This window comes from Coturnix japonica, chromosome 8, assembly GCF_054131305.1.
Source record: "Coturnix japonica strain WE chromosome 8, WE-NBRP24, whole genome shotgun sequence".
Taxonomy (NCBI): Eukaryota; Metazoa; Chordata; class Aves; order Galliformes; family Phasianidae; genus Coturnix; species Coturnix japonica.
Window position 1 is genome coordinate 25,412,769 of NC_140670.1, and position 27,267 is coordinate 25,440,035.

General features: G+C 39.9%; 1 protein-coding gene across 4 annotated transcripts; it reads left to right on the forward strand.

The window, feature by feature from the left end:
• ACSL5 (acyl-CoA synthetase long chain family member 5) lies at positions 1 to 26,892 on the forward strand. 4 transcript variants are annotated; one of them, XM_085554715.1, is made up of 21 exons: positions 1 to 123; positions 15,261 to 15,446; positions 16,015 to 16,123; positions 16,788 to 16,852; positions 16,931 to 17,032; positions 17,231 to 17,330; positions 18,490 to 18,668; positions 19,744 to 19,776; positions 19,999 to 20,050; positions 20,611 to 20,684; positions 21,115 to 21,192; positions 21,694 to 21,828; positions 22,268 to 22,402; positions 22,481 to 22,576; positions 23,109 to 23,181; positions 23,680 to 23,768; positions 23,849 to 23,965; positions 24,414 to 24,557; positions 25,045 to 25,146; positions 25,491 to 25,562; positions 25,943 to 26,892. In XM_085554715.1, exons 2-21 carry the CDS (start codon positions 15,291 to 15,293, stop codon positions 26,081 to 26,083), a joined length of 2,052 nt encoding a protein of 683 aa, XP_085410841.1. In that variant the 5' UTR covers positions 1 to 123; positions 15,261 to 15,290; the 3' UTR covers positions 26,084 to 26,892. The 4 variants fall into 4 exon arrangements, with proteins under 4 accessions (XP_085410841.1, XP_015722805.2, XP_085410842.1 ...); XM_015867319.2 differs by lacking the exon at positions 1 to 123 and adding an exon at positions 7,191 to 7,305; XM_085554714.1 differs by lacking the exon at positions 1 to 123 and adding an exon at positions 10,109 to 10,264.
• The last annotated feature ends 375 nt before the right edge of the window (positions 26,893 to 27,267 follow it).

Below are 27,267 nucleotides of genomic sequence, written 5' to 3' on the forward strand. Positions count from 1 at the left end.
GTGAACATTTGTTCCTCCCTTCCCTTTTCCCAACAAGATGAAGTACGCAAACTGCAGCCCAGGTTAAAAGTTCAGCCTATACTGAGGGAACCTGCACTGTGATGAGAACAGACTTACCCCAAGGTAAGTCTTGTAACCCCTCATTGCATGAAAAGCTGAGTAATAGGGCAGCATTTCACATTTGGAGATGGAAAAAATCATAGACCAGAGCATTTCACCTGAAGTTCTAAAGTGCTCAGTGTTCAAGTAGAAGAGAAAAGCTTCTGAGAGGAAAAGGTTGCTCCTCTTCTTTCCCTCTTAATTTTTTCTCCTTAAAGTACAGTTTTGTCTCCCTACTATTCTCACTGCTCTCACTGAAGGCTTTTCTCCTTGACTCAGAAACAGACAAGGAACTTAGCTCACAAAATGTTGTTTAACTTAACCATCATTTAACCTGATTAAACCTTATTTATTATTATTATTTTAATATACGTGCAAAATTTACTCGGAAGCCAGAAGGTTTCAAAGGTTTTTAAAAGGCTAAAGGTTTAAAAATAGGAATCTAATTTGGGCCATGATATTTTGGGTATAAAAACTCAGCTCAAATTTTAACGTCTGCCTATGAATACTGGACATAATTTCAGCAACCAGAAACTCTGCACTTTGGAATGCATCAGTCTCAAACTTCAACAGTAGGATAAGACTCGTTAGCTTTCAGTTTAGATATGTGATTCCAAACTTAGAAGAAAGGAAGGAAGAGACTCAACAGTGGAAGGATGTCAGTATCTTTTACTGAGAAAATATTTGATTACCATACTTAGAGAGATGTCCACCACAGTAATTTGTGAGCTTGGAGACAAAAAAAATGTATCAGAGGTGACAGAGCTCCTACATGAATTCCTCCTGGCTCCTGAGAAGAATAGCTCCCTCCCAGATGCATCCCTCCAGAAAAGCTTGTAAAGCACACCACAACAAAAGCAAACCACGGAGTGTCATAGCCCACCTCACCTGCTTCTGAACAATCTGGTCTAGAAGGGCTGAAATATTTGCCTGCTGAACATGACAGATGAATGCACTAGAGAGGCTTCTTTGCATTACAGAGACAATCAGCATAAACAAAAGCCAGGGTAAAATTGGTACTCAAGGGCATACTCAGACCATGCTGTATCCAAGTGGCAGTACACTTGAACCTGAGAAATGTGCCCCCTATTCCTTTCATTATTATTATTATTCTACTGGTTCAGCTTCTTTGGCTGTCACCACATTTTAAATAAATAATCCTTATTAACAAAGTATTTTGGTTAAATCAGAGCAGATAAGGAAGTTCCAAATCCCCAGGCAACTTAAGTAAACACCTCTGGGTACCAGCAAATGGTCCAGGAGAAGCAGTAGGTGGCACTCAGTGCCCTATGTGTTGCTCAGGGTACTGGCTGTGTCCCTCAGAAAGGATCTACCAATGGCTGTACCAAACACCTACTGACTTGATTTTTCTGCCCATATTATTTTCCTGACCTTCAAACTTTTACACAATCAAGAGCTCACACGTAGTCCAATACCATTAGTGACAAAGGTCATGAAACTACCAAGGCAGAATAGATTGCTTTACTTCTTACAGGCAGCATAGATTTCTTTTCCATTCTCCTGCATTCTGCTTATTCTGCACTTCCCTCCTCTTTCTGCATTTTTTTCTTTTTTCTCTTAATAAGGTCCTTAGCACTGCATGTCATTCATTGGACATCAGGAGCAAATCCAATGATTTCCTGGTTCTGGCAGTCTTATTTGATTTTGATTCATGTGAGATAACTCTCATACTCTAAAACAGAATATGTAACATAAAATATGACTGAGCTTCCCTGGAAGAGGCAGCAGAAATAAACATGGGCATCAGGCCCAATTAAAGCCTGACATTTTCTAAGAAAAGTTTACTATTGTGATTGCTGTATAAATGCCAAAGATCTACATTAGGGCTCGTCACACACTCATCCATTGTACATGGATTAATCAGGTAGACAAGGTCACTTATCCACCTCATTCCAAACCCCTAACTAAACATGACCCAGGGCTTACAACTCCTTCATAGGAAGTACTGATTGCCTAAGTTTGAATATCACTACCTATTTTCTTGATGAACTTCCCTAAACAGCAACACACCTACTTTTATTCATGCAAACTACGTCGTTAAGATCAGTAGCTTCAAATGATGCAAAACTGAATCTGACTGTTCTTCATCTGTAAAATCACGGAAAACACCACGTGCTATTGAAATGACCTCAGTTACTATCCTTAAATTTCTGAGCCTCCTTCTAGGTATCAAAGTACAAGTACAGGAATAAGCACTTTCAAAAAAGGGAGAATTAATTAAAGTTCAGCTACTCAGTTTAAAGCAACATCTCCTTTTGTGATCTTGTACAACATGGATCTGAAAAACCTTTTATTAACCTTTTATTTATTATTTACATTTAATTTAGCTCCAATCTGTTTCAATATATTTCTAAAAAATACATAATTACCTTGGAAATTAAAGGCCAGGCCAATACCAGATGGCAGTGGTCAATGTACCAGAGCTACTGAAGTTCAAGGAGTGTAGGGACAGTGCTCTCAGATGCAGGTTTTGAATTTTGGGTGGTTTTCTGAAGAGTCAGGAGTTGGACTCAATCCAGAGCTGTTGGAGTGGTCCAGAGGAGGGCCATGAAGATGACCAAAGGGCTGGAGGACCTCTTCTATGAAGAGAGTCCAAGTGAGTGGGCTTGTCACCCTGGAGAAAAGAAGGCTCCAGGGAGACCTCATTGCAGCCTTCCAGTACTTGAAGGAAGCTTATGAACAGGAAGAGGACCAACTTCTTACACAGTCTGATAGTAACAGGACAAGAGGAATGGCTTTAAACTAAAAGAGGGGAGATTTAGATTAAATGTTAGGAAGAAATATTTACTCAGAGGGTAGTGAGGCGCTGGAGCAAGCTGCCTAGAGAAGCTGTGGATGCTCAACTTCTGGAGATATATGAGACCAGATTGGATGTGATCCTGAGCAGTTTGATCTAGTGGGTGGCAGCCCTGCTTATGGTAGGGGGCTTGTATCCACATGATCTTTAAAGGTCCCCTCCAGCCTAAGCCATTCTATGATTCTATATTCCTCAGTGGTCCAACTCAGGATACTATATGCTTCTATGGAATCTTCATGCCAATCTATACCTTACTTAATTCAATAAGTCACAGCACTTGTGATAACACATAGAGGCATTCCAAGCGGTCTTTAAACTTTCCTCATCTAAATATTTTACGTCAGATATTACTCCCTTTGAATCTATGGACTAATAATGTTCGAAGTCTAAAGTCACTAAGAACAATTTGCTGCTTTATTTTACCTCATAGTCACTCGGCAAAGTCTCTGTTCTTAAACTGTCACACCTACTTCCCTTGCCCACGCTGTATCCTGGCAGTAGGGGAGGTTAAACGCAGCAATTTTTACAGGTAAATTATTAGGCAAAATAACAGAGCCAAACTATGAGAAGAACTGAACAAATGAATTTGAAACTTCATTTCTTGGATTACTTCTCAAGATTTGATTTAAAGAAGTTGATGCAGAAGCCAAGGTCTGGGTGGACATAAAGATGTGTTGAGCTTCAAAATATTATCAGAGCCTCAACTGTAAAAGGTGATTCTCATTTTCATCAGGAGTTAATACCAGGAAACATTCAGCTATCGCTGCCAGCTGGATCTGAGCTCATCTGTATCCACTGTGTTTGCCCACTTTATGTTTGAGCAGTCTCCATTATATTATTAACCTTTAAAAGAAGAAAAGACCTGATAATTTTATCTATCCACAGACTTTCATCACAGCCTCACTGTCCCAACCACTCAGCCAGGCAGAACGTATGCAGGATGATGTCTGGAGTTAACATGCAATATACTGCATTTAATGCATTTGAGACAGAAATGGTATTAATGTGCTGAAAATTATGCAGAGATAGGTTTCCTTCCTTTTTCCACCTATGATTCTCGTTAAATGGAATAAAAGTGACTGATACCAAATATTTTTCAGGTCTAAGCTAAGAAGAGTTAGCCTTTTGGTACAGATTTTAATACCAAATAAAGCAATGTGGAATTCTCAGAGTCTGCAAGTAAAGTATAAATCCAGTGCTTCCAGTTCCTGCATAATGACTCAGTCTAATTCATACTCATGCATATTTCTTTAACATCTGCACTTATCATAAGTGTGAATGGTCTGGCTTTAAGACCATTGGCATTTTTGGGGATATGCCACTAGAGCTCTGCATGAAGAGAAGAGAGTGCAAAATTGTCACAGCGACATGAAAATCCCAATTTCAATGACATCCTTCACTATCACACAGCAGCAGTGCTACAAAATAAAACAAGATTGTGGCTGGTCTTGGGCACATGAACAGTGTTTAGGCTGAAGGGTTAGAGTTTGTTTCATGTTTATCACTTGATAGACTATTGCGTTTCAGTAGATTTCACAAGACCAATAAAAATGTTTTCTTATATATTACCTGGAAGAGTGACTAAACTCCAGCTTTGTGTAGTAATGACCTTTAGCTCCAGTCTTTACAGCTTGGATTTGTTGCACAACCTCAGCCAGAATCACTTTTGATCAGCAGTAAGGTATATACTCTATGGTATCTACAATATTCTTGCACATACCACTGTTGGTAGTGGAGCTGTAAGCGGGCTGGCACACTTTCTCCTTGCAAATTTTATTCCCTTGTGGCACATGTTCTTCATCACTCAGGTGTCAAGTTTGTACAAAGGGTAGATGATTAAATTGCTGGTGTGATATTAGAAATAAATGTTAATGTGACTAGTCATACTTCAGATAAGCAGAGAAAATTAATCCAAACCAAAGAAGCAAAGTATTGAGTCTTCTATCACCGATAAAAAATTAACCAAAGAAAAACTGAATTGTCATATGCTTAAAAAACACACTAAATGCAGACATTTCTATCTGTCAAAAAATATTAATTTTGAATAAATATTTTGAATCATGCCCTGCTCAAAGATTTCCATTTAAGCAGGAAAATTATTTTCTAAGACATTCTTAACTTGATACAATTCATGTGATCCTTATTGGTCTATAAAGAATTCCTCCTGTCATTTGCCATCTGTTTCTTCAGAATAGTCTTGAGGGAGAAATTACCAATATTTTCATGAACGGAAAGTTGAGTGTGGATTTTTTTCCCACCTCCTGAAAAAAACAGCTTTTGTTAATTTTGGCTAGGTCTACCTTGAGCTTCCCATTTTCAAAACTGGGACATAGGTGATGTTTCCACAACTGTTACAGCATCTTATGCCATTGGTTGTGTGTTCTAGTCACTGAGATCACAAACTAAGACATCACTCATTCAGAAACAACAGGGAACACTCATATCATATACAGACAGGTTTGCGATACTGAATGTATACCCACGTGTTTTCTAGGGCATGGGAAAATGTTTTCTCACACCTGCTTTCAAAGCAAACAGAAAAGAGGCCTACCACCATTAGCAACTCAGCAAGACATTTACTCAAGAGCCCAACCTACACAACTCATAGATGACAAACTGATTGCTCAGAAGTGCCTACAACTCTCAGTTCTTGTTTTAGCAGTAAACTATTAGCTTTCATTCTTCAGGAAGAAACTTTATGGGTGAAAGGTGACAAAACACTACAACTTATTAATTTGTTTTTAAAAAGAGGTAAAAAGCCACGTACCTTATGCATCAAGAAGAAAGAAGTTACACCCTAACACATACAGGTAGCTTACATACCTGGTTTTGTTCCCTCCCCAGATCTCCTTGCTTCGACCATGCATCTGTACGCAAGTTAAGATGCATCTAGAGCCAGAAACATGGTGACAATAATTCTAGCTCTATTAAGAAAGTGAGGTAATTCCAACTCATACTGAATAGGGATCTACCCAACTAATCCCTTCTTTTTTATTTTTTTCCTCTTTTTTAAAGATCTATTGCATACTTTGTACAGAATTAAATCAATTTTGTTTCCCTCATTCAGGAGGCACAACAGACCAGAGCCAAGAAATCTGAACATCAGTATTTTCTCTTTACACAAAGCTTGGAGCAGTCCCACTCATTCTTTTATCCTTCCCAAACTGTCATTTTCTAAAAACTTAGTAGATATTGATTGCAGTTCAAAATGTCTAGGTGGATAATTAGTGCAGTACTAATGGGAGCCTGGTTCTGGTACTCCTAGCACAGATGCTTCCACTTGTGTTGATATATACTGATATGGGCATGCTTCACACCCCAATCAAGAATATGTGGGATCTCAAGTGAAAAGGAGTAATATGCTAAAATTCAAACATTGTGCAGAAGTTAAATTTCAGGTCAAGCCAAACCAGGCCTAAATCAACAAAAGCTTTGTGATCTTGACCAGCCCTGACAATATTAAAGAACTTTGGAATTTTTAGCTTTGGGTCTCAGATCCTGAGCTGCAAAGCTCTTCCAAAGGTCACAGCCTCAGGAAGTGAAGCCAAGAATCTTCACCTAGCTGCTCAGTGCCAGGAACTCATAGCACATCTAAGCCTGTTTTCCACCAGCATTAAGCACAGCATCTTTTTTAGATGGAGGGAGACAAAAAATAAATACAAATGGTTAAATCAATGTAAATCTCTGCTAAACTAGCTTTAGCCTAGCATCACAGGCATCAAACTGCCCTTGTTAGTTTGGCAAGTAAACATTATTTATACTTCTTTAGAAGCAAACATATATAATGGTAAGATAACGAGCCCCCTGTGAATCCTAACTGTGCTTAGAGCTCCTCCCATAAAGAAACATGGTACTTCGTAGACCACTTGAGCTGCAAGGGAAACCCATTCCTCAGCAGTCAGACATGCTAGAGAAGCACCTCCACAAAGCAAACATATAAGGATATGTTTGCAAGCTCTGTGTGCAATCTAAGAGGCACCTTGTCTCTACAAAATGACACTTGTTCTGTGCTCCATGTGTACTCACAAACAATGAGAGCCCTATTGAAAATACAAGTGTGCAGCTCTCGCAGGGCTGGGGTTCACTTCCACAGCGCACTGCCCTCTTCGAAAGCTGTTGCGCAAGACCTGTATGTTTAACATCTCTAACCAGCCAAAATTGCTCTTTATATTTGATCAGGAATAATTTTTACCTTTGAACCTGTTGCAATGCAGGTTCAAGGGTTACTTGGGTGCAGTGTTGCCTGTTTATTAAAGCCATGCACCAATGATTCGGGGCTCAGTCCTGCTTTGGGAGCTGGGGAAGCACCAACCCTTTAACACCCCATTGGAGTTGTAAAGCAGTGAAGCAAATACGCTGTGCTGGCCCCTCCTTTGTGTGGACAGAAGGTAAGCAAATCTCTTTTGCCTACACTTTCCAAAGTACTGAGCTTCCTGCTTCTGCAGAGAGGCACAGCAAGTGGGAGAACAGCCTTAATTTGCTGCAGCGTTCAGATCTAAGCGCACTGTTCTTGTCACACTGTGTGCTGTTAAAGCCAACAGCCTTGGCTGTCTGTTGTGGAAGGAGCAAGTCTGGGCTCACAGAGGCATACAAAGAAATCACAGCCATAATAAAAGCTCAAGCGAAAGCAACCACCTGAACACTCCCTGTTGCTATAGACTGGAACTGGAAACCTGACGTCCATCCAGGCTGAGGCTGTTTTCTTATCAGTTTGCTAGTTTTTATTATTTAAAGATACAGTGCACAGAGTACCAGAGCCAGGCTCCCTTTCAGATTCAAGGTGAAAACAGAATTCCAGAAAGTGAGCCATCATTTGGTTTCACAGCACCAGAGGCAGGTTTTGGAGTTCAGTAAAATATTACTATACACTAGATTGGTAGATGCACAAGCTTACTGGCCATATTTAGTACAACAGGACCTTAATCCCTAACTAAAATCACAGAAGCTGGCTATAATGACTTCTTTTTTAATTATTAAATATTTTTTTCAAGCACAATTTTCACAGCTATACAAATGGAGCCTTCTCTAAGCTCTTACTTCTGCAAAGATCTACAGCTGTAATAGAAGAGGGAATAGCAGAGAGATTAACCAGAAATCAAGCTGCAAGAGTTTGTCCAAGCCATAGCCCATCCTGCTCAGTGCCTCCTCTGAGGAACCCACTGAGATTATTTCTTTCCCTGTGCATTTTATTTGTTTACAACAGATAAAAAAAATGTACCAGAGAAATAAAGAACTATTAACTTTATAGCATTAAGAAAACTGAAATTCAAAAACTCTTCCAATAAAGTGAGCACACATTTTACACAGACTCACACTATCAAGATCCAAGTCTTGAAGCTACAACAGAGAAAACTATGCACTGAGCTAATGCTTCCTCATCATTTAGTTACATCCTTTGCTATTTGCTGTAGGTAGATGGAATATTTGGGCAGTTGACGCTCATACTTGTGCCACGACCTCATGGCTAGTTATAAAAGCTCTTCTTATCCCTCCTTTTGTGACAGTGATGACAGAAAGCAAAAAATTAAACTGTGTCTATACTATCTCAACTTGGTGGATATGAAAGATGCAGGTATAAATTCTATATTGGTGTACAAAGAAAAGCAAAGGTCGAGTTGTTCATGGTTCTGTTCTGCTTTATCTTTTGACAAATAGTTACTAGCAAGAAATAGATTTGTGCCCCCTTTAAAAAGTTAAGGTTTTCTCTAATTATTTGAAGCAATATAAAAAATAAAAAGTCCCAAAATTCTCAGGTCATTTCTTATGTGTACAGGGGAAAGAGCATCAGCAATATTTCAGTTTACAAGCATTAAACAGAAGCAATCATTAAAGGGAAGCTATCTTTAACAAAGCCTCTGAGGGCATGTCCTCTTGCACCCCAAAGGCAGTGCGTCTGGGTGAAGTGCATAGCACTGACACCCAACAGGCAGGGGAGAATCTCTGCATTTTCCTCTTTCTCCTGAAAAAGTAACAGCTTGAGGCAAAATTTCTCAAGAGGGGAACTCCTCAGAGAAGCACTCAAAGAAGGTAATACAGGTAATTGCGCTGTAAGCCTGATTTTCCTTCCCTTCTACATAAGAATGTTGCCTTTCCCTAGGTGTAAGAGCACCCTTACTGTCACTATTAGAGCTGAAGGTCATAGCTTCGCTTAGATGCCACAGGATTAGCTCTGAGGAGACAGAACCAAATGTAGAGGAATTCCATGAAGAACAAGCTGTTTATTTCTCATCTTCATTCAAAACTTATGGCAAAATCAGCAATTTAATCCTCAGCTTCCCTTAAGGCCTATCTGCATTGCTAAATAATGCCACAACTACAGCGCAAGTTAGCCTTACCCAATTAATGTATACTTCACAGCAGCAAAGGAAACAGCAGCATTTAGTAGAGGCTATATACTTCAGCAAGCCAAGGTTCAGGGCAAGTTGCACCCTTTTAGTAAGGACACACTGTGTTACTCCAGTTTAGCTATAGTTTATTCTAGCAAGCTACGTTGTTCTGAAGTCAAACAGTATAGAAAAGCTTTCAGATATGCAAACTGAGAAATAAGAAACCATTTCCAAGATCTGAAGTCAGAGCATTACAGAGAACATATGGGTGAATTACTACCTTTCCAGCTTTCAAAGCTTGTTGCGATATTTCAGCAATATCGGCAGAGCACAGGGGAGAAAAAAGGGAACAGCAGCAGCCCAGTGTAGGCAGAAAACAAAATGCCCATTGGAGCACGAAGAAAATTACTGTTTAAAGCACGATTCACTGTGAATTTGTGCAAAGAACTGCACATAGGGGACTGTAGCACAGCAGAAAGCACTTTAGAAAGACAAAGCAGCTTCTAGGGTTAAAAAAAAGAAACTAGGATCCAGACTACCAGAAGTATTACAAAAGTAGATAGATGAGAAATAGTGTGCTCAAAGTATTTTGGTACCAGTACAGCTGCAAATCTCAGTTCACTTTAACTTACAATAAAGCTACAGAGAGAAAATCCCTAATATTGAAAGTGCAGCTTTACATATAAAGGAGGGCTGGGGGGGAGATACTAGATTATAAATGGTACATTACAAATATCATATCTTTATCAGCTTCTTCAGAAAACTTCACCCTTCTTGCCTTGCCAAACCAAAACCAAAACTAACACCAACCCTTCGCTGCAAATTCTTTTCTAACCACTTCACTTCCTCCCTTTGTTCCCAGCATGCTTTTCTGCTCGTTGATTTATTTAAACCAGGGAGAGGGAACAAGCTGTAGCTTTAACATGAACGCTATCTAATTGTTTTTGTTTTGCTATTATGCTTATAAAGCTCCCTTTTACTTAAGGAAAAGAGGTTGGCTTCCTGCCCCGTCAACGAAATGGTATGTGCTTTTGACTGCTGCTTTTTCCCCTCCGTGCTTGCTCTGAAATGCAGAAGCATTTACTATCTACTTTTGTTTCACTGCTCATGGCCCTGCTGGTGGTTGCTCACGGAAGTCTTAGTATTATCCACGTGCAAATACTGTGCTCAGTTCAAGGTAATATGTTTATCAGGAACCTGGTAGGAGATCTCCCATAGAACACCGTCAGTGCAATGCTAATCCTAAACTTAGTTCAGTTCAGATATATATTTGCTCTTTGCCCTTGGTGATACAGCTGTTGTAATAAATCATAAAAAACATCAATATTTAAAAATTCTTACTACTTGCTGTACTCCACGTGACTCTGTAAGCTGTTAAATGATCACATTCTGGTTTTCTTTGGATATTTCCAAGTTGGGCTTTTGTTCTAGATCTTTCAACATGCTTGGAGACAGTTTTCCATTAATGTAATGCTGGTACAAGTGTATTTTGTGAGGATATCATGCTACATTATCTAGTAGGACAACCAGTAACAAAACTCGTTACGTTAACTATGTTTACAATTCTTCAGAACTTCAGAGGGCTGAATATGTTCTGGCTTTCTGCATGGCCAGTACAGCTTCTGGATGGGGAGTTCTCAAGGGGTAACCTGATATAAAATGTACCACTAAAGCTTGACTTTTGAAGTTATCCGACAGAGCAGCATTGTGGTGTCATTAAGTTCCCGATGAAGGGACAGAAATATCAGACATAGTATATTTCCTTATCATAATGGACTTTCTATTTTAGTATTCAGAAAACCTGAGTTGATTAGGTTTCATGAGGCGGGTTCAGAAATAGGCTGTAACACATAGTCTGACTGTTGTACTTCCTGGATGTAAATTACTGAGGCCTGTGGCCTTGTACTTTCCCAGCCACGAGCAGAGTGCTTCTCAGGCAACCAGAGGGCACTCGAACTGCTATGCTCTAAATGTACTCCAAAAGCAAAGCCTTCCTAAAGTAGACCCTGTGCACTCTGCTTTAGACATGTCTGCCTCTAAACAGGGTTCTGAGAAAAGCTGTGGCTGTTAACTCTGGGGTTTTACTTCTCTTTACTCAACTGAGTCAGCAGTATAATTTGTCCTTAAAATCTCGTATCTTCCAGGGCATGAGATTAATAAGGGATGTAGTTTGTACATGGCTCCACTCAGCAGTTGCTGCTCAGGTCTTGCACTTAAGCTTCTTTCTGGTCCTGCAGAACACACACTTCTTGCTAAGCTGAAGGAACATGGGACATAATGCTTCCAAGTATGAACTCACTGGCCCACATCTGCAGACCAGGCAAGAGCTGCACTATGGGAAAGCAAATGCCAGGAGTGAACTAATGGAGGTTAACAAAGTAGAGACCCCAGAGCAGTTGGTTCCACTCTATTTCTGCTTGAAAAGAGTCAGCATGTTACCTTACTAATGCTGATGTCACGATAACCTCAAAAGCATAAGAAACACTTTGTTTCTTAGGCAAACTTAAGACAAAGAATATAATCCAAGAAGTTCTCACAGGCGGTGCATGACCTTTGCCTCTAAAATGGCACAAGGATCAAAGATCTGTTACCCTGTAAAGAACTACTGCAAGATATAATCTAAGCTTTCTTCAATGCTTTGTGCTTGAAACCAGAGTTACTTAGCAATACCTTCTGCCATGGAGAGAACAGAGAAAAATGCTCCTTCGTTCCTTCCAGCTAATGAAGGAATTGCCCTAAAGATTATGGGGGATTTGGAAAGCGGGGTACAGTAGAAATGGGAACACAAAGTCCTGAACTCAAGATTGGACTTACTATAATCACTTCTGATAAAAAAAAAAAAGAGGGGTGGGGAAGCCTAAGCCTTTGCACTCCTGATCACAGTGCACCTTATCCCTGATCACCAATCAGGTCAGACAACTGAAGTACACTTTAACTGTCACACAAGAGGACCAGCAGAAGCATTTCAAGACATCCTACGCATTTTCTAGTCACAGGGAGCTAAGCCCCTCAAAGCTCAGGGTTTTAAAGCACTCCAGCCTCCTTGCATGGCTAAAAAAGCAGTTTGTGCTCAGGCTCACAGTCAGAAATGCTGTGGCACTGTTGAATGCCACACTGAATAACACTTTCAGTCAGTCTGCACAGACCAGATACCATCAACAGAGGACCCAGATTTTTTGGGTTAAACTCTGGTTGTAGTTGCTCCATAGCATGGACACAGGGTAGAGCTCTTTTATTTCCATGCTTAAAAGACTCACGAAGTAAAAAGGTTTGTTGTCTTCTGGCTGGCTCTTCTGTAATCAGTGCAGCAGGATTAAGCACCTTCTGGACAATGCCAGAAGTAGCTAACCAGCAGTGCTTTGGATCTCACATGTATTGATAGCATCAACTCTAGGCATGGTAGACAATTGGCCTGGTTCTGAAAGTTGTGACAAATTTGGTGATTATACTGCTATAGGATCTTTAAATTAAACATTCTTTTCTAGCTAGTCAAGAACTGTCTCAGGATGTAGGAACACCAAGTAGGTTATGCTGGGATAAGGTACTATCTGGTTTTTCTGAGGGAAAAAAAAAATATCTTTCCTGCACTTAGTCATCTTCAGGCTTCTCTCACACTCAATCAGGTTTTCTCTCTGGGTTCATCTAAGATTGCTACTCCAAGTATCTCTATCCTTCTAGGCTCAGTTGTTGAATCTCTTTAGGTATCTTGGCATAAACTGCTTTGTATGTGAGTCAAAGAGGAGATGAGAATACCATGATTGAAAGGTAGCTAATCTTTCCAGCTATCTAGGAAATAACTTTTAAAATACTATTAGAACAAGCACCCAAGAGCGGAACTCATTCAAACTAGTACAGCTATGCTGGCTTGTGCTCTTTTCAGTTGCCTGTACATAGCTCTATTCTTACTGCAGGTCAAAAGAACTTCACACCCAGGGGAGATACACCTGAAATACACTGAATTAAATCTCATTTTGCCCCATCTAAAGATGGAAAAGGATGTCAAAAGTTGATTGCTATTGTAACAATTGGACAGATCAATACAATGGGAAAAGTATTATACAATAAAAGCACGATAACAGAAGGGCCAGCACAATAGAAAGGTGCTAAAAAGGAGGGGAAAAAATTGCTTACCTATGCCAGAAGATTCCAGGTTTGCAAAGGAAAGCTTCACTAAGGAGGGAACTCTAGAAAGAGATTCTAAATTACTAATTACTAATATATGAGCTAAATTACTCTCGCCTGTGCTCCCACAGCTGACCTGACACTTGCCTCAGCTGATTAATCAGAGGTTCAGGCTGTGATTACCAATTTCCCATACAAAGCTTCATCAGCAGACCTTGCTTTTGAAAGTTATTTTTCCATAGACTTAGCTGATAGAAGGGTGCAGAGATGTATAGTGTTCTGTGCTGAAGAAAAATAGGGTTATGCTTCCTATGTGTGGTATGTCCACTGGCCAGATGTGATAGTCAATGCAGTCATGAGACAGCAGCTCCTGCCATTCTTGCTGTAGCACCATTTTGGGGGGCAGTCGTTTCAGCGCCTGTGGTGAAGACTGGGGTTTGACGTGCATGTTAGAACGCAAAATAAGTAGGTCTAGGGAGTTGGTACGTTTCAGGTGATGGGCTTTTGGTAGCTTGGATTCAACAATGGGCCTCCAAGGTATTCTTTCTTATCCAGATGCTGAGCTGCCAAAGAATGTGTTTGTCACCAGAGAACATATCAGGACAGTCAGTTAACACAGTCACTGGAAACTGAGAGCTACAAAACCATAAACATGATGCAGGTGATCTAGTCCTGTTCATTCTGGATATGATGATCCAAATTCTGACTTTGGGACCTGGCTGAATTTATTGACTGCTTGAACAATACCTTAATCTTTCTTGGGTTCTTCTAAAAAGGATATATAGAACTCACTGCTCCAAAATGCTCATTAGTATTCCTGCACAGGAATTTAGTTAGTTGCTAGCTGGCATATTATCTACAGACTGGATTTCCTCAATTAATCTTGAAGGAATTGGAAGGGGTGCAGTTATTCACTTTGCAAAGTGTGATGTGTCATTGATGTGTCATGTCCTGCATACCTATTTAGATACTAGGAGAGATAAGTCAGTGAGATCTGAGTTCATTCAGATCAAATGCGGTCGCCAGTGCTAGATCTGTATTGGCTATTCAATCTGAAAGTTATCAGAGGACTTTAATTTCTAATGTACTTGATTCTAAGGCAGGAGCCTGAGGTAGATGTCTCTTCATATCTCTTGTGAGGAAATCCTGCATTCTCAGCTTTTTGCTTCCCTGCCTACCCTCAAAGGAAGAGATGCCACAAAATGCAAGCAGCAAAACTGCTTCTGTATCTCCCAGCAAGATTTCAGTTGCACCCTCTGACTTCCAGGTCACCAGTTTTGAGTGCAAAAGTCCAGAGTCCAGAGTTGTGCAGTATCTCAAGCAGAGCACACTGCCAGCATCAGAAACACTTCCCTACCATAGACTGGATTTCCATTAAGAGCAGCTGATCATGAACACACTACTCCTGCAGCCTGCTACAGTCTTTATACCTGTGTATACTTTAGCAGTACATCCTGCTCTTAGACATCTGTAGTCTTGTGGTGTTTTTCTTCCACTGTTCGCATATGAACAACAGGCATTAAAACAAACAAACAAACAAACAAAAACTTAATTTGAGATATATATATATATATACAGATGTCTATATAAATCAGGCTGATTTTTAGTTTTGAATAGGAAAAAATTGACATTTGTTTCTTGTCTGCCTGACATCATTGGACTTCAGCTTTTTGTGGAGGTGGATGCAGAATGGATTAAGATTTACAGAGACAGGTGACTTGAGATCTGCTAAGAGGCTTAAAGCATTGCATAAGCATGCTTTATTATTGTACCAGGAGTCCTTAGGTGCAAACAGCTGAAACTCCATAGTATTGCTTAACAAAGTACTTAACTAACCCTGGCTTACAGGTAGTGAGTGCTTCAAACTTGTACCTACTAAACCTCGTTTGTTTCAGGTTCAACTCTGGCTGCCCTGATCCAGCACAATGATCTGGATACTTCAGGTCTTGTTTTCACCGCTCCCAACACCAGCACTGTTTACTCTTATTGCATTTGGAGCTCTCGTCTTTCTCTGGGTGATAAGCAGGCCAAAGCCTGTTTTACCTCCTGTTGACTTGAACAAGCAGTCAGTGGGAATTGAGGTAATGCTTATTCTTCTTGTGGGGATGGACTATTTCTGAAAAACATGCTCTAAATACCAATCCATTTTGACTCTGGATATCAGAGGAAACTCTACTTTCTGCTATACACAACCTTCTCTGCTGTGCAACTCAGCAGTATTGTGCATAGAAGGGAAGTCTTATGACACCAAGAGGAAGAGACAGAAACTCTTGCCAACAGGGTTAGGTGTGCTTTTTACGAGAAGTCCTTGGCTGTCACTGATCTTTCTTCCTGTACTATAAATGCTTTTCATCTGTTTTGTGGTTAATGATAGACCAAGGTGACAGACTTCGTGTAACTATGAAAGTAGTAGTGCTTAATGTTAGTCAAGGTCTGTCTTAGAATCTACAACTGAATATTAATCTGGGTAATCTAGAAAATTCCTCTGCATGCAAGTAGTATCTGAGTAGATCAAAACCAGGAAGGAAAACGAGACTTCCTGAACAATGCAATAGTATTCAAATACTTTAAAGGGGACTGCTACAATTGGCTGGAATGAATAGCATTGCATCTGCTCTGCACTAATTCATAACTATGCTCTGTTCCTAGGGAGGAGCGAGAAGAGCTGCACTTTTGACAGATAATAACCTGACTTCTTATTACTTTGAAGATTCTAAAACCTTGTATGAAGCTTTCCAGAGAGGACTGCACACTTCTGGTAAGCTCTGCAGCTGCTAGTTGGTACATAACATTTCACAAGTAAATAAAATGGTTCCAATTTTTTTTTGCCTTGCCTCTTGCCAGTAGTAACAATTAAGACTAGCAAAAAGCTATCCTAAACTTCTGTGGGGTGGAGTGACAAGTGTCCATATTTTTCCCCCACTAGTATGGAAGTAGGATTAGTTGGCAGACTACACAGGAGCAAACATCAGAACTGTGAGGTGGTAGAATTCAGTGAAGACAGCAGCACTGAGTTTGGGGTGGGGTAGGAAGGGAGGAGCAAAAAATCCTTCTGCTTTGTCTTATGAAGCATTTATTTTTAGCATTAAATTACTGCCTGCTCACAACAGGAATGCATCCCTGTCTATGGCTTCAGGGATGGCAGACATGGAAATACATGATACCCTGCAAGCTATTTCAAGCTCAGCTGAGTGAAATGGGAAAATATTGCCAGATCCTGGAAGTATTGCTTGTAAAGATGAAGTAAAGAGTCTTGCAACTTTAGTTTGTGCAGAACACTTAACAGTGGACACTGCACACCTTAATGCACCATGCAGTTAAATGAATGTCTGAAAACAATCTCCATTCACCAGTGTTGTTTTGAACTGCTATGTAGCTTCAGTACTGAGCTTTACAGCTGCTTTTTTGAACTTTTCCATTAGGAAATGGCAACTGTTTAGGCTACAGAAAACCCAACCAACCTTATCAGTGGCTGACATATAAGCAGGTGAGTGTTATACATGACAGATAATCTAACTTGGAATGCTGTCTTGTAGCACTAAAGCAGGGGGCAATTTTCTTGCAGGTTTTGGACAGAGCTCAACATTTGGGATCAGGGCTTCTGCAGAAAGGATGTAAACCATCACCAGACCAGTTTATTGGCATTTTTGCTCAGAATAGGCCAGAGGTAAGCAAAAAAATAAGTATTATTTCCCAAAATGTTCTGACAGCCTGAGGAGAAAAGGGTCTGCTCAACTTCTTGGGACCACCTGAGGAACAATTACAACTGGCTTCTCCCCTCCCAGTTCCCTTATTACTGATAGGGCACAGTTTTGTTTTGTTTTGCGAGCTGCTAGTATTCCTTAGATCTTTTTTCTCTCTTCAGTGGATCATTTCTGAGTATGCCTGCTACACTTACTCAATGGTTGCTGTTCCACTCTATGACACCCTGGGGCCAGATGCCATTCTATATATTGTTAACAAAGGTAAATATCGACTTCAACTATTTTATAATAACAATTTCTCTAAGAAGTTTTGTTTTGGGAAGGTTGAAGAGCAAACAACTAAATGAAAAAATTAGAGTAGCTTTGACCTATATTTGTATAGACACTTCATTTCTGTAAAGCCACTTTGGAGAGTATACACCTATAAAGACAGCGTGTTTCCTCTGTCTCCTAGTGTATTGGGCTACAAGTCCACAGAAGACCTGCCAGATTCTGTGGACCTTGCTGCAATCAGAGGGCTCAACAACTGTTGGTTGTTTGAGGTTTGGCAATCTTAAACTCCCACACTGTTTGCCAAACAATCAGACAATACAGACAGACTTGCATGCAAATTGAGACTAGATGGATGTCTCTGATTTAAAAAATTCTAAGATGTAAAGAGTGGAGGGGTAGAGAATAGCCTAAAGCTATCTGTTTAGTTCTACAGAAGTAGCAATTATTGTACCATCATGGGGAAAAAAACCTGGTGTGAGGGAGCTTGAATACATCTTCAAACTTTCCTTCCGTAGTGTGGGAGAAGATCAGGGTGGGGAAGAAATAAAAATTCACTGCTGTCACAACCAGCTGGGCTGCCACCTAAGAACAGGATTTGCCAAGCAAAGTCACTCCAACTCACTAGGTTAATGGGGAACCAGCATGTTCAGACAAATCCAGTTTCTCTGTTGTCTTAATGATTTTGTAATTGCATAAAACTTTTCCATGTGCAAGGAATTTGAGCCATTAACTTAAATTTGAGCTATCTCTTTCAAACGAATCTGAAATTCCTTAGTTTTAAAGGTGGTGGTTAAAAATAAATAGTCAGTGAGGACAAATTCAAGTTTTTTATGGTAATACAAAAAGAATAAGTACATGTTTTGACTGTGACCGAATACATTTACCTTTAGTTCCTCAGCATAAGGACTTCGTTTGGGGTAAACTTGAGATTCTACTTATATAGTCTGTAGTGAGTATAAACCCTCTTAACACTGTTAGTCCAGCCAGTGAATTCATATGAACCAAATGGAAGTCGATCTATCAATATTATTTATATAAGTCAATTACAGGTACATAAATGAATATTATAGTCTATGTTCTGCTGTGTTGTCACTCCCTAGTATCTCATATTCTCACAACAAACTGAAATGTGATTACTTTTCTGTAGCTGACATAGGCATAGTCATTTGTGACAAGCCAGAGAAGGCACAAATCTTGCTTGAAAACTGTGAGAAAGGAAAGACTCCATGCCTGAAGACTATAATTCTTATGGATCTCTTTGATAAAGAGCTGAAGGACAGAGGAGCTAAAGTGGGAGTTGAAATTCTAGCACTACAGGAGGCTGAGGTAGGTGTACTATAGACTTCTGCTTGATCTTGCAGAGGAATACCTTGCCAGCTAGACATCTGCAACTTCTCTGACAACAATGACACTTTAATGTAAGCGTTATCCAGTTGTCACACCTGTATCTGAGAGCTCAATGAGCAGTCATTGTGAAACTTGATATATTAGCCAAAAATCATTAGTTCAAACCATTGACTAAAGTTGTGCCCAAGTATTGTGAACACTCAGTATGTACTAACTTCCTTAGCAAGTTTTATGAGGAGAAGCTAAAGGAATTGGGATTGTTTAGTCTGAAGAAGAGGAGGCTAAGGGGGGACTTTACTACTTTCTACAGATGCCTGAAAGGAGGTTGTGGCAAGGTGGGGGTTGGCCTCTTCTCCATGTAACTAGAGACATGACTAGGGGAAATGGCCTCAGGTTGTGCCAGGGGAGGTTCAGTTTGGATATTAGGAATTTTTTTTCCCCAGGAGAGTGATCAGGTGCTGGAAGGGGTTGCCCAGGGAGGTGGTTGAGTCACTGTCCCTGTAGATGTTCAACAGACATTTAGATGTTGTACGATGGGGCATGGTTTAATTAGAAATACTGGTAATAGATGGGCAGTTAAACTGGATGATCTTGGATGTATTTTCCAACCTTGGTGATTCTATCATGTAGTTGTAGCAGGATTTATCAGGTTTCTAAGCTGACAATTGAGTCTAATTGAAACTTTGCATGAAAATTACTGGCTGCTTTGATACCCCAATACTAGGATTAATTTCCAGATATAAGGTGTAAATATGGAGTGTAAGAGATGTGGACTACGTTAAATAAAATGAAAAAAAACTCCATTCAGTACTTCCAAACTCCTTAAGTATCTCTGATCACTTTCTACATAGTTGAATTCATGTTTTTCCCAATCTCAGGAGTTAGCTTTTTCAAGTTACAGGTACTAAATGCAGGAAGGCCAACTTCTCTCACCGAAAAAGTATTTTTTTGCTGGACTCTTGAAACTATCACATTTGAAATCTAATTACCTGTTCAAGTACTACTGGTGCACATCTTTTAGTTGCAATCTTAAGTTTTGTTTTCTCTCATCTAGGAGCTGGGAAGAAACAACATCAGAAAACCAGTTGTAAGTATTTCTGTGGAACAGTTCTAAACTTGAGAAATTAGTCTCTGAAAAGACCTCTTGCCAGGCTGCTAGGAAAGGAGGTTGGTAGGATTTTTTTGTATCTTGCCTTGCTGTTTCCAAACAGAACTCCTGATTGATTCCCCTTTAGCAAGCATAAGTAAGTACTGATTAATAACATCATAATCCTTATAGTGCTGACCTGATGTGGCTTTTTCTCTCTAGCCTCCTAGTCCTGAAGATCTTTGCATTGTGTGTTTTACCAGTGGGACAACAGGTAAAAGATTGCATGTTGATGCTTCTCTATCAAAACACTGTGCTAAAAACACTTACTATCCAGTGCAAAAAAATAAAATTCCAACAACATAAAGAAGTTAGAACTACATCAAGCCACTACTGCAGTCCTACTTAGGACACTGTCAGTACAAGTGAAGTGCACAAAGACAAAGCTTCTTAGAGCTGAGGAAGCAGAGACTAACCAAATATATTTTTCATAAGGTAGGATAATATATAACATCTAAACATTAAATAAAGAGGGTCTGGTTGTTTAATTGTGCGTGTATTCTGATCCACAAGGGTCATAGAAACACGTTACAGTGTTTCTGGTGTTGTGCCTAAGTGTTAACTGTAACACAGTCTGGTGTTACAGTAGACATTCCTTTTATGTAATATCTACAGTTGAAAGCACTCAGGATGAGGCATATTTGTGATTTCCTACAACAGTGTATGCTGTGACTAAGCCTAATAAAAAAATAGCTTGAAATGACTGAGCCAAGCAAGTTATAGGCAATTGACTGCAAGCAGTCAGACCCACAGCTGACTTTGATTTCTCCAAAGGTAACCCTAAAGGTGCCATGCTGACGCATGAAAATGTTGTTGCAAATGCTGCTGCCTTCCTTAGAACCATAGAGGTAAGCTCTTGCTAACAGTTATCTCCAGGTTATGTGACTATTACAAAAATGGCTTTACTATGGGCATTTTCTGCTAACTAGTCATGCTTTCTTAAGTGCCCATGTTTCCAAGGCAAAATGGTACTGCAAACAAGTTGCTTTGACCTTGAGTAACTTTTGCGGAGTTACTGAGCCAGACCTATACACCTGGAGTACTAAACTACCATATTTTCAGTTTGCTGAAACACTAAATTAAACCTGATTTAGTATCCTGTCCCAAATTTCACATAGTTACAGCTGCAGATTTTGAAGAGATGATGGATAAGCTCGAGTTGCTTCAGTCTTTTAAAAGCATCTATTTCAAAGTATTCAAAGTGGCCCTAATTTTATTCACTTTCTTCTCAAGCAGGCATACAGAGTGTTGATGTGCTTCTGTTTCTTTCACCTGTAGGACACAATTGAGTGCACAACTTCAGATGTCAGCATATCTTATCTTCCATTGGCTCACATGTTTGAGAGAGTTGTACAGGTAAATAGACTATGTACATGCTACTAAGACTTTGTAGGATGTATAAACTTGTTGAAAGTAACACTTGCTAGAAGTTATACCTAAGTCGCTATGATATGTAGAGGTCTCCAGGACAGTCTCTTAATCTCCATTCACAACCCAGTAGTTAAAAATGAGTCTTGTCATATTCTTTGTCATATTCTTTTGTTGCCTTGTATTTACATTTTGAATATATCAAAATAGAACAGCTGTTAACAAATGTGTATGAGCTTGTATTCAACTATAATGTGAAATTTTGTTCTATTATGGTCACGGATTATAAATTGAAGTTGCTTGCCAGTACTTGATTAATGCTTTTCAGCATCTATAAATCAAATTACAGTAAAAGCAATGATAGCTTTCTCTATTTCTTCAAGACCTGTACTACTACTGGGCACTGGAAATCACACAGCTTTCCATAGAAAATTATTGTGGTGGACAAAGCTGTGAATTATCCTTTGCTAACTTCTGGTCAATTTTCAGACTGTGATGTACAGCTCTGGAGCAAAAGTGGGCTTCTTCCAAGGAGACATCAAATTGTTAACAGATGACATGAAAACCTTGAAGCCAACAATATTTCCAGTTGTACCAAGACTGCTCAATAGAATATATGACAAGGTAAGTGAGCTACTTTTAGCTACATTATCTTAATGTTCATGTATCGAAGCTAGTATACATGTTTAAATTCAAGTTAAACGCATCAAAACACCGCCACTAGGTTAATTATTCCTTAGGAAAAGGAACCCTTTAAAGATCCCTGAAGTACAAGAACAGTTGTGACTGAGATAGAACCGCTGCTGTTCAGAGACAGAGATTATGTTTACTTTCAGAATGAAAGAAACAAACAAAAGGTACTCTAGAAGGATCACTATTCCTTGTTGTTGCTCAAGTTTGACAGCACCAATACAAATTAGCATTGCCCCTTGGTGTACCTCCTACAGCGTGGCAATAATGAAGACAAATCTTAGAGCAACAAAGTGATGCACTGTGCCTCCTAATGAAGCTAGAACTTGAGGTATTGCTGTGAGTATAGACCTGATATGTTTTTTTCCTCCAGATACAAAGTGGTGCAAACACACCAGTGAAAAAATTCCTGTTAAATTTTGCTGTAACTATGAAGATGATTGAAGTGAAACAGGGCATAGTTCGAAATGACAGCTTTCTGGATAAGCTAGTCTTCAAAAAAGTTCAGGTAAGCACTTCCAAGTGTAAGTAACCTGAGCAATATAATAGTGTGAGTTTGATCTGATGGCTTCTAATTCACTTGTAGGAAACCATGGGCGGAAGAGTGCGTATAATGGTAACAGGTGCAGCCCCCATATCTCCCTCTGTCCTGAAATTTCTCAGATCAGCATTGGGCTGTCAGGTAAGCTGAGTTTTTTTCCTTGAAAACCTCTGTGATGGTCGCTTGCACATAATGAATGACACAGCTCAGTTTCTGCCTGTCAGGGTCTCCAGTATTTAACGGCTTCTTGATTAGGGTTACCTGCAGTAGAAGAAAACTCTGCAGGGCTAATTGATATCAAACCACAGTACTGCAAAAACATCCTCTAGGCTTCAGGAAGAGGAACAGGGCAGCAGAAATAGCAACATGGAACATCTTCAGCAAGTCAGGCACTTGCCTCTGAGGTCTGTGGCTTATCCTGACAGTGAACAAGCTCCCACTATGGCACATTTTGGAAAAGAGTGCTGAGGATGAGGAGTTCAGAGCAAGATTTGGATAGCTGATCTTGGAGAACATCTAGTCACACCAATAAGGCCAGGAAGTCTGAAATACAATGACACTGTCTGTCTTCTTTAGGTGGAGACCTGTGCAAGGTATAGTTTAAACAGTTTAAACTGAGCTCATTCATATTGAAAGCTGGGTGTTCAAAGGATGTTTATGCTTGCTCACACAGGTCTTTGAAGCTTATGGCCAGACTGAATGTTCGGCTGGATGCACTTTCTCAATGCCTGGAGACTGGACTACAGGTATGGTATTCTAGACTTGTTAACTCTTGCACAACTGCCAATAGAAAGTGGCACTGAAACATTTAAGTTCAATAACAAATGAATTCTGGATGCTAAACTTAAAAGTGATTCTTGGTAACAACAGTCACTCATATGCTTAGTAGGAATTCTGTGAAAGCAAGCATCGCACATGGTTGGTATGACTGATCAGACAATAAGTGGCTCTGAGCATTGAGGGCTCAGCTGCTAACTTTCCTGAAGTCTGAAAATAGCAATGTTGTTGAACTTTTGGTATCAGACCCCATCAAACAGTACTGGTTCTTACTAAAGTAGTGAATAGATCCACTAAGTATCTATTATCACTGAAGCCTTTCATTTGTTGGGGATTCCCAAGTTCTCCCAAATCATCTAAAGAACTAATTTTTCAAGTTTTGTATCATATAGATCCAACTCCAGAATATATAAATCCACAAACTGTAACTATCCTTGTTGGGTTTTGTTTGTTTGCTTTAATATTAGGCCATGTTGGACCCCCACTGGTTTGTAATATCATAAAACTAGAAGACGTGGAAGAAATGAACTACTTCTCTTCAAACAATGAAGGCGAGGTAGGTACTGTCTCCTGTGTGCATCAGAAAATACTGAAACATAAGATTTGGTGACTAACAGTGTCCTGTGCTTGTTGTAGGTCTGTATAAAAGGACCAAATGTATTCAAGGGTTATCTGAAAGACCCAGAGAAGACAGCTGAAGCAATTGACAAAGATGGGTGGCTTCACACAGGAGATGTAGGGAAATGGATGCCAGTGAGTAACTGCTTAATATAAACCATCCCTTGGATGTGTATTCCTTATTAGTTTACAGTACTCTGCAAAGTTGGACAATAAATTCCAGAATAAAAGCCTTACAAGTTCCCTTGTTGAATATCCACCATGTTAACTCCAGGCAAAGCTCCAAAGATCAATCAGGTTGCAAGATCTTGCATGGTGCCTGCATAAGAATATGTCACTTGTAGAATAAAGAGCAAAGTATCTTTCTTTTTTTTTTTTTTTTTTTTTGCCAGAGAAGAACAAGGAACTGTCTAATCATGTCCTGAGCTAAGTGGAGAAATCAGACGGTGTCTTATATTCTGTAGAGAGCCAAAATAAGTGCCAGGCTAGCATGTGCCCTTCTTACTACTAACTCATTATCTTCTGCTGCATAGATAAGCAAGACAGGGACTTGAAACTGATGGCCTCCACCTTTAACTTCTAGAATGGAACGCTGAAGATCATTGACAGGAAGAAAAACATATTTAAACTTGCACAAGGAGAATACATAGCTCCAGAGAAGATAGAAAATGTCTATATCAGAAGTGTTGCTGTAGCCCAAGTCTTTGTACATGGGGAAAGCCTGCGGGTAAGTAATAGTAAGAGTGAGCACCCTGTAAGATTCCTCCTACAGTGAGTTCTGGAAGATCAGGACACAAACTTTAATGTATATCAGAGTGTTTGAAGAAGATATGCTCTGACAGCACGATGCTAATAGAAGTATTCTATCTATAACCTCCCCTTTTTTACACAAAATCTTGGTATCAAGTTGCAAATTGGTTAAAGGTTAATTACATACTTGGATGGGATTAATACCTCATGTGCACTCTGTGCAGTTGCTCTACTCATTTACCAGTGAGTAATATTTGCTGGAGTGATTAGGGCATAACAAACTGCACGAGCACTTTGACTACTGCTGACAGAGTACAGATGAAGGCCCTTTAGCTACCTTTCAAATTCTGGAAACATATGGGGATGTAGATCTATTTTAGTATAGAGATATTGTTAACTGGCAAGTTCTCACATAGACAATCCAAATAACTGCAGATGTCTGTCTGTCTTCTATTTGTTTTCAGTCTTGTCTAATAGGCATAGTGGTTCCTGATGCTGAGACACTTCCAGAATTTGCAGCAAAATTGGGAGTAAAAGGTTCCTTTGAAGATCTCTGCAAAAATCCAGTGAGTGGCCTCACCTTTTCAGTGGGTTATAGGTAGATTTGTTGTTGTTGTTCTGAAATCCAATCATGCAGTGCCTTGGCTTCGTTTTTTTACCAACCCTTTTATAAATTAAATTGGCTTAATGCTGTGTGAAACATGCAAACATCCTTGAAGTAGAAGATGGAACTAATATAGGTGTTCCTGGAAGTGTAACTCCTTATTTTTCAGTGAGAAGGTTGCCACGTCCTTGGCATGGTCTTAATGTGTGAAACTTAGTATGCTTGCCAACCTGAGTGGGCAATGGTTGTGGTCCTGAGCCAATTACCAAATAGCAGCTTTACCCACATGGCTCCTGTCTGTTCCAGGCAGTGAAGAAAGCTATTTTAGAAGATCTACTTAAACTGGGGAAAGCAGCTGGCCTTAAGTCCTTTGAACAAGTGAGTACTTTCAAATCCTGCTTGTTACAAGTACCTGTATTGCTAATACAATGTCTGGGAAGTCTGTATTCTTGTTGGAATGGGACCTGAGAAAGCTCTTCAGGACAATTGAATGCAGTGGGCATGGAAGCACTGGCTGGTCACCTGTCTCTTGACCAAGAAGCAGATGGATGCATGGGGCAGCAGATGAAATTGCTATGGAATGAAATGCAGGTTTCCCACAGGCTGACTCTCAGTCAGGAGCTTAATTCCTGCATCAGAGAAGCAGTTTAGTCACTAGAGCTCTTGAGACTGAATTGTGCTAAGCTTGAGAAGGCTGGGAAGAGCTGTTGCTTATGCTCTAAGTAAGCATCACTTGTGAAATTGTGTTCTTTTAATAGGTTAAAGACCTGTACATCCACACAGAGCTGTTCTCTGTAGAAAATGGACTCTTAACACCAACTCTGAAGGCAAAGAGAGCAGAGCTTGTTAAAGTCTTCCAGAAGCAGATTGAAGCCCTCTATTCAAGCATGCAGGAATAAGTGACTAATTTAAATTAAACTTCATGGAGTATCTAAACAAATCTGTAACACTATGCGACCTCTGGAGAACACAAGCATGAGTGAAAGGGAGCAAGGAGAACTTAATATATAGTTTCTGGCATCGTGTGAAAAATGACTTTCAGATGAAGATTGCTGCAGTATAACTGGTGGTGACTGGCAATGTCAAGTTTTGCAGGACTGAGCATCAAATCTCCAGGCAAAGCCAGAACTTCCATTTCCTTGGGCTGTGAATGAAGCGCACACACACCGAAGAGCCTCAGCCTTTACAAGGCAGCTGTTTTCTTGCTCCAACTATAACCTCCATTCTGAACGTCTGTGGCTTAATCTGCAATCAGACTGAACACTTTCATGCAGTTGTGATGCGGGTGGGGGGAGGTGGTTCACAAAGAAAGTGCAGGAAGAAAACACTTCAGCTTTCCCTCAGGGTAGTAAAACTTTTTTAATGCGCGGATCTCAACTTGAGCTGGGACAAAATGAATCGGAGCTTAACATCTGCTCAGCAGTAACAAAGTGAACTTCCTGCTCCTAGCCTGGGACTGCACCTCTGTAGGTCGTTTTTAATGAGTGTGATTAGTCTGGCATAAAATGGTTAATGAAATACGTGTCTAAACCAAACATGATTCATGCTTCAGGAGGCACTGGTTCAGATTTTTGTTTGTTTAGCAGATGTTCTCAAATGCAATGGCAGTTATAAAGCCAGTACACGTACAAACTTACAAGCCTAGTAACTCAAACTCTTTAACTTCTGAAGGTTATAAAATGCGATAAACTGCAACTGTAAACTCAAATCAAAGCCTGTGTGAATAATTTGAGGGTTTTTTTTGTGGTAAACAGACTTTTATCTGCAGCCTTATTGCTGTCTGGTCATGGACAGCTTCCTTTGACCATTGTGCTGTAGCTGACAGGTTATTACAGCTAGTGCCCATTCCTCTCGGTATTTAAGATGCTTTTGGTTAGATATTTGACACTGAAAGCAACCAGTAGACTTCTTGGTCAGGAAATAACCAGTCCTTGCTGTGAAGCATCTGAAGTTTTAATTAATAACTCGCTCTTGTTTCAGAGTGTAAGCTCAGTTCAGCTTCTAGTCTATGGCCAAAGATCTTGATGTTTTCACATAACCGTTCTGTCGTACATTCAGCGTAATTCTTAACTTCAGAGTATAA

Coding starts and splice junctions, on each gene's coding strand:
- ACSL5 (XM_085554715.1), top strand. CDS start 15,291: ATGATCTGGATACTTCAGGTCTTGTTTTCACCGCTCCCAACACCAGCA. Junction 20,051..20,610: donor TTTTACCAGTGGGACAACAG/GTAAAAGATTGC, acceptor ATTTCTCCAAAG/GTAACCCTAAAGGTGCCATG. Junction 21,829..22,267: donor TCAATAGAATATATGACAAG/GTAAGTGAGCTA, acceptor TTTTTCCTCCAG/ATACAAAGTGGTGCAAACAC.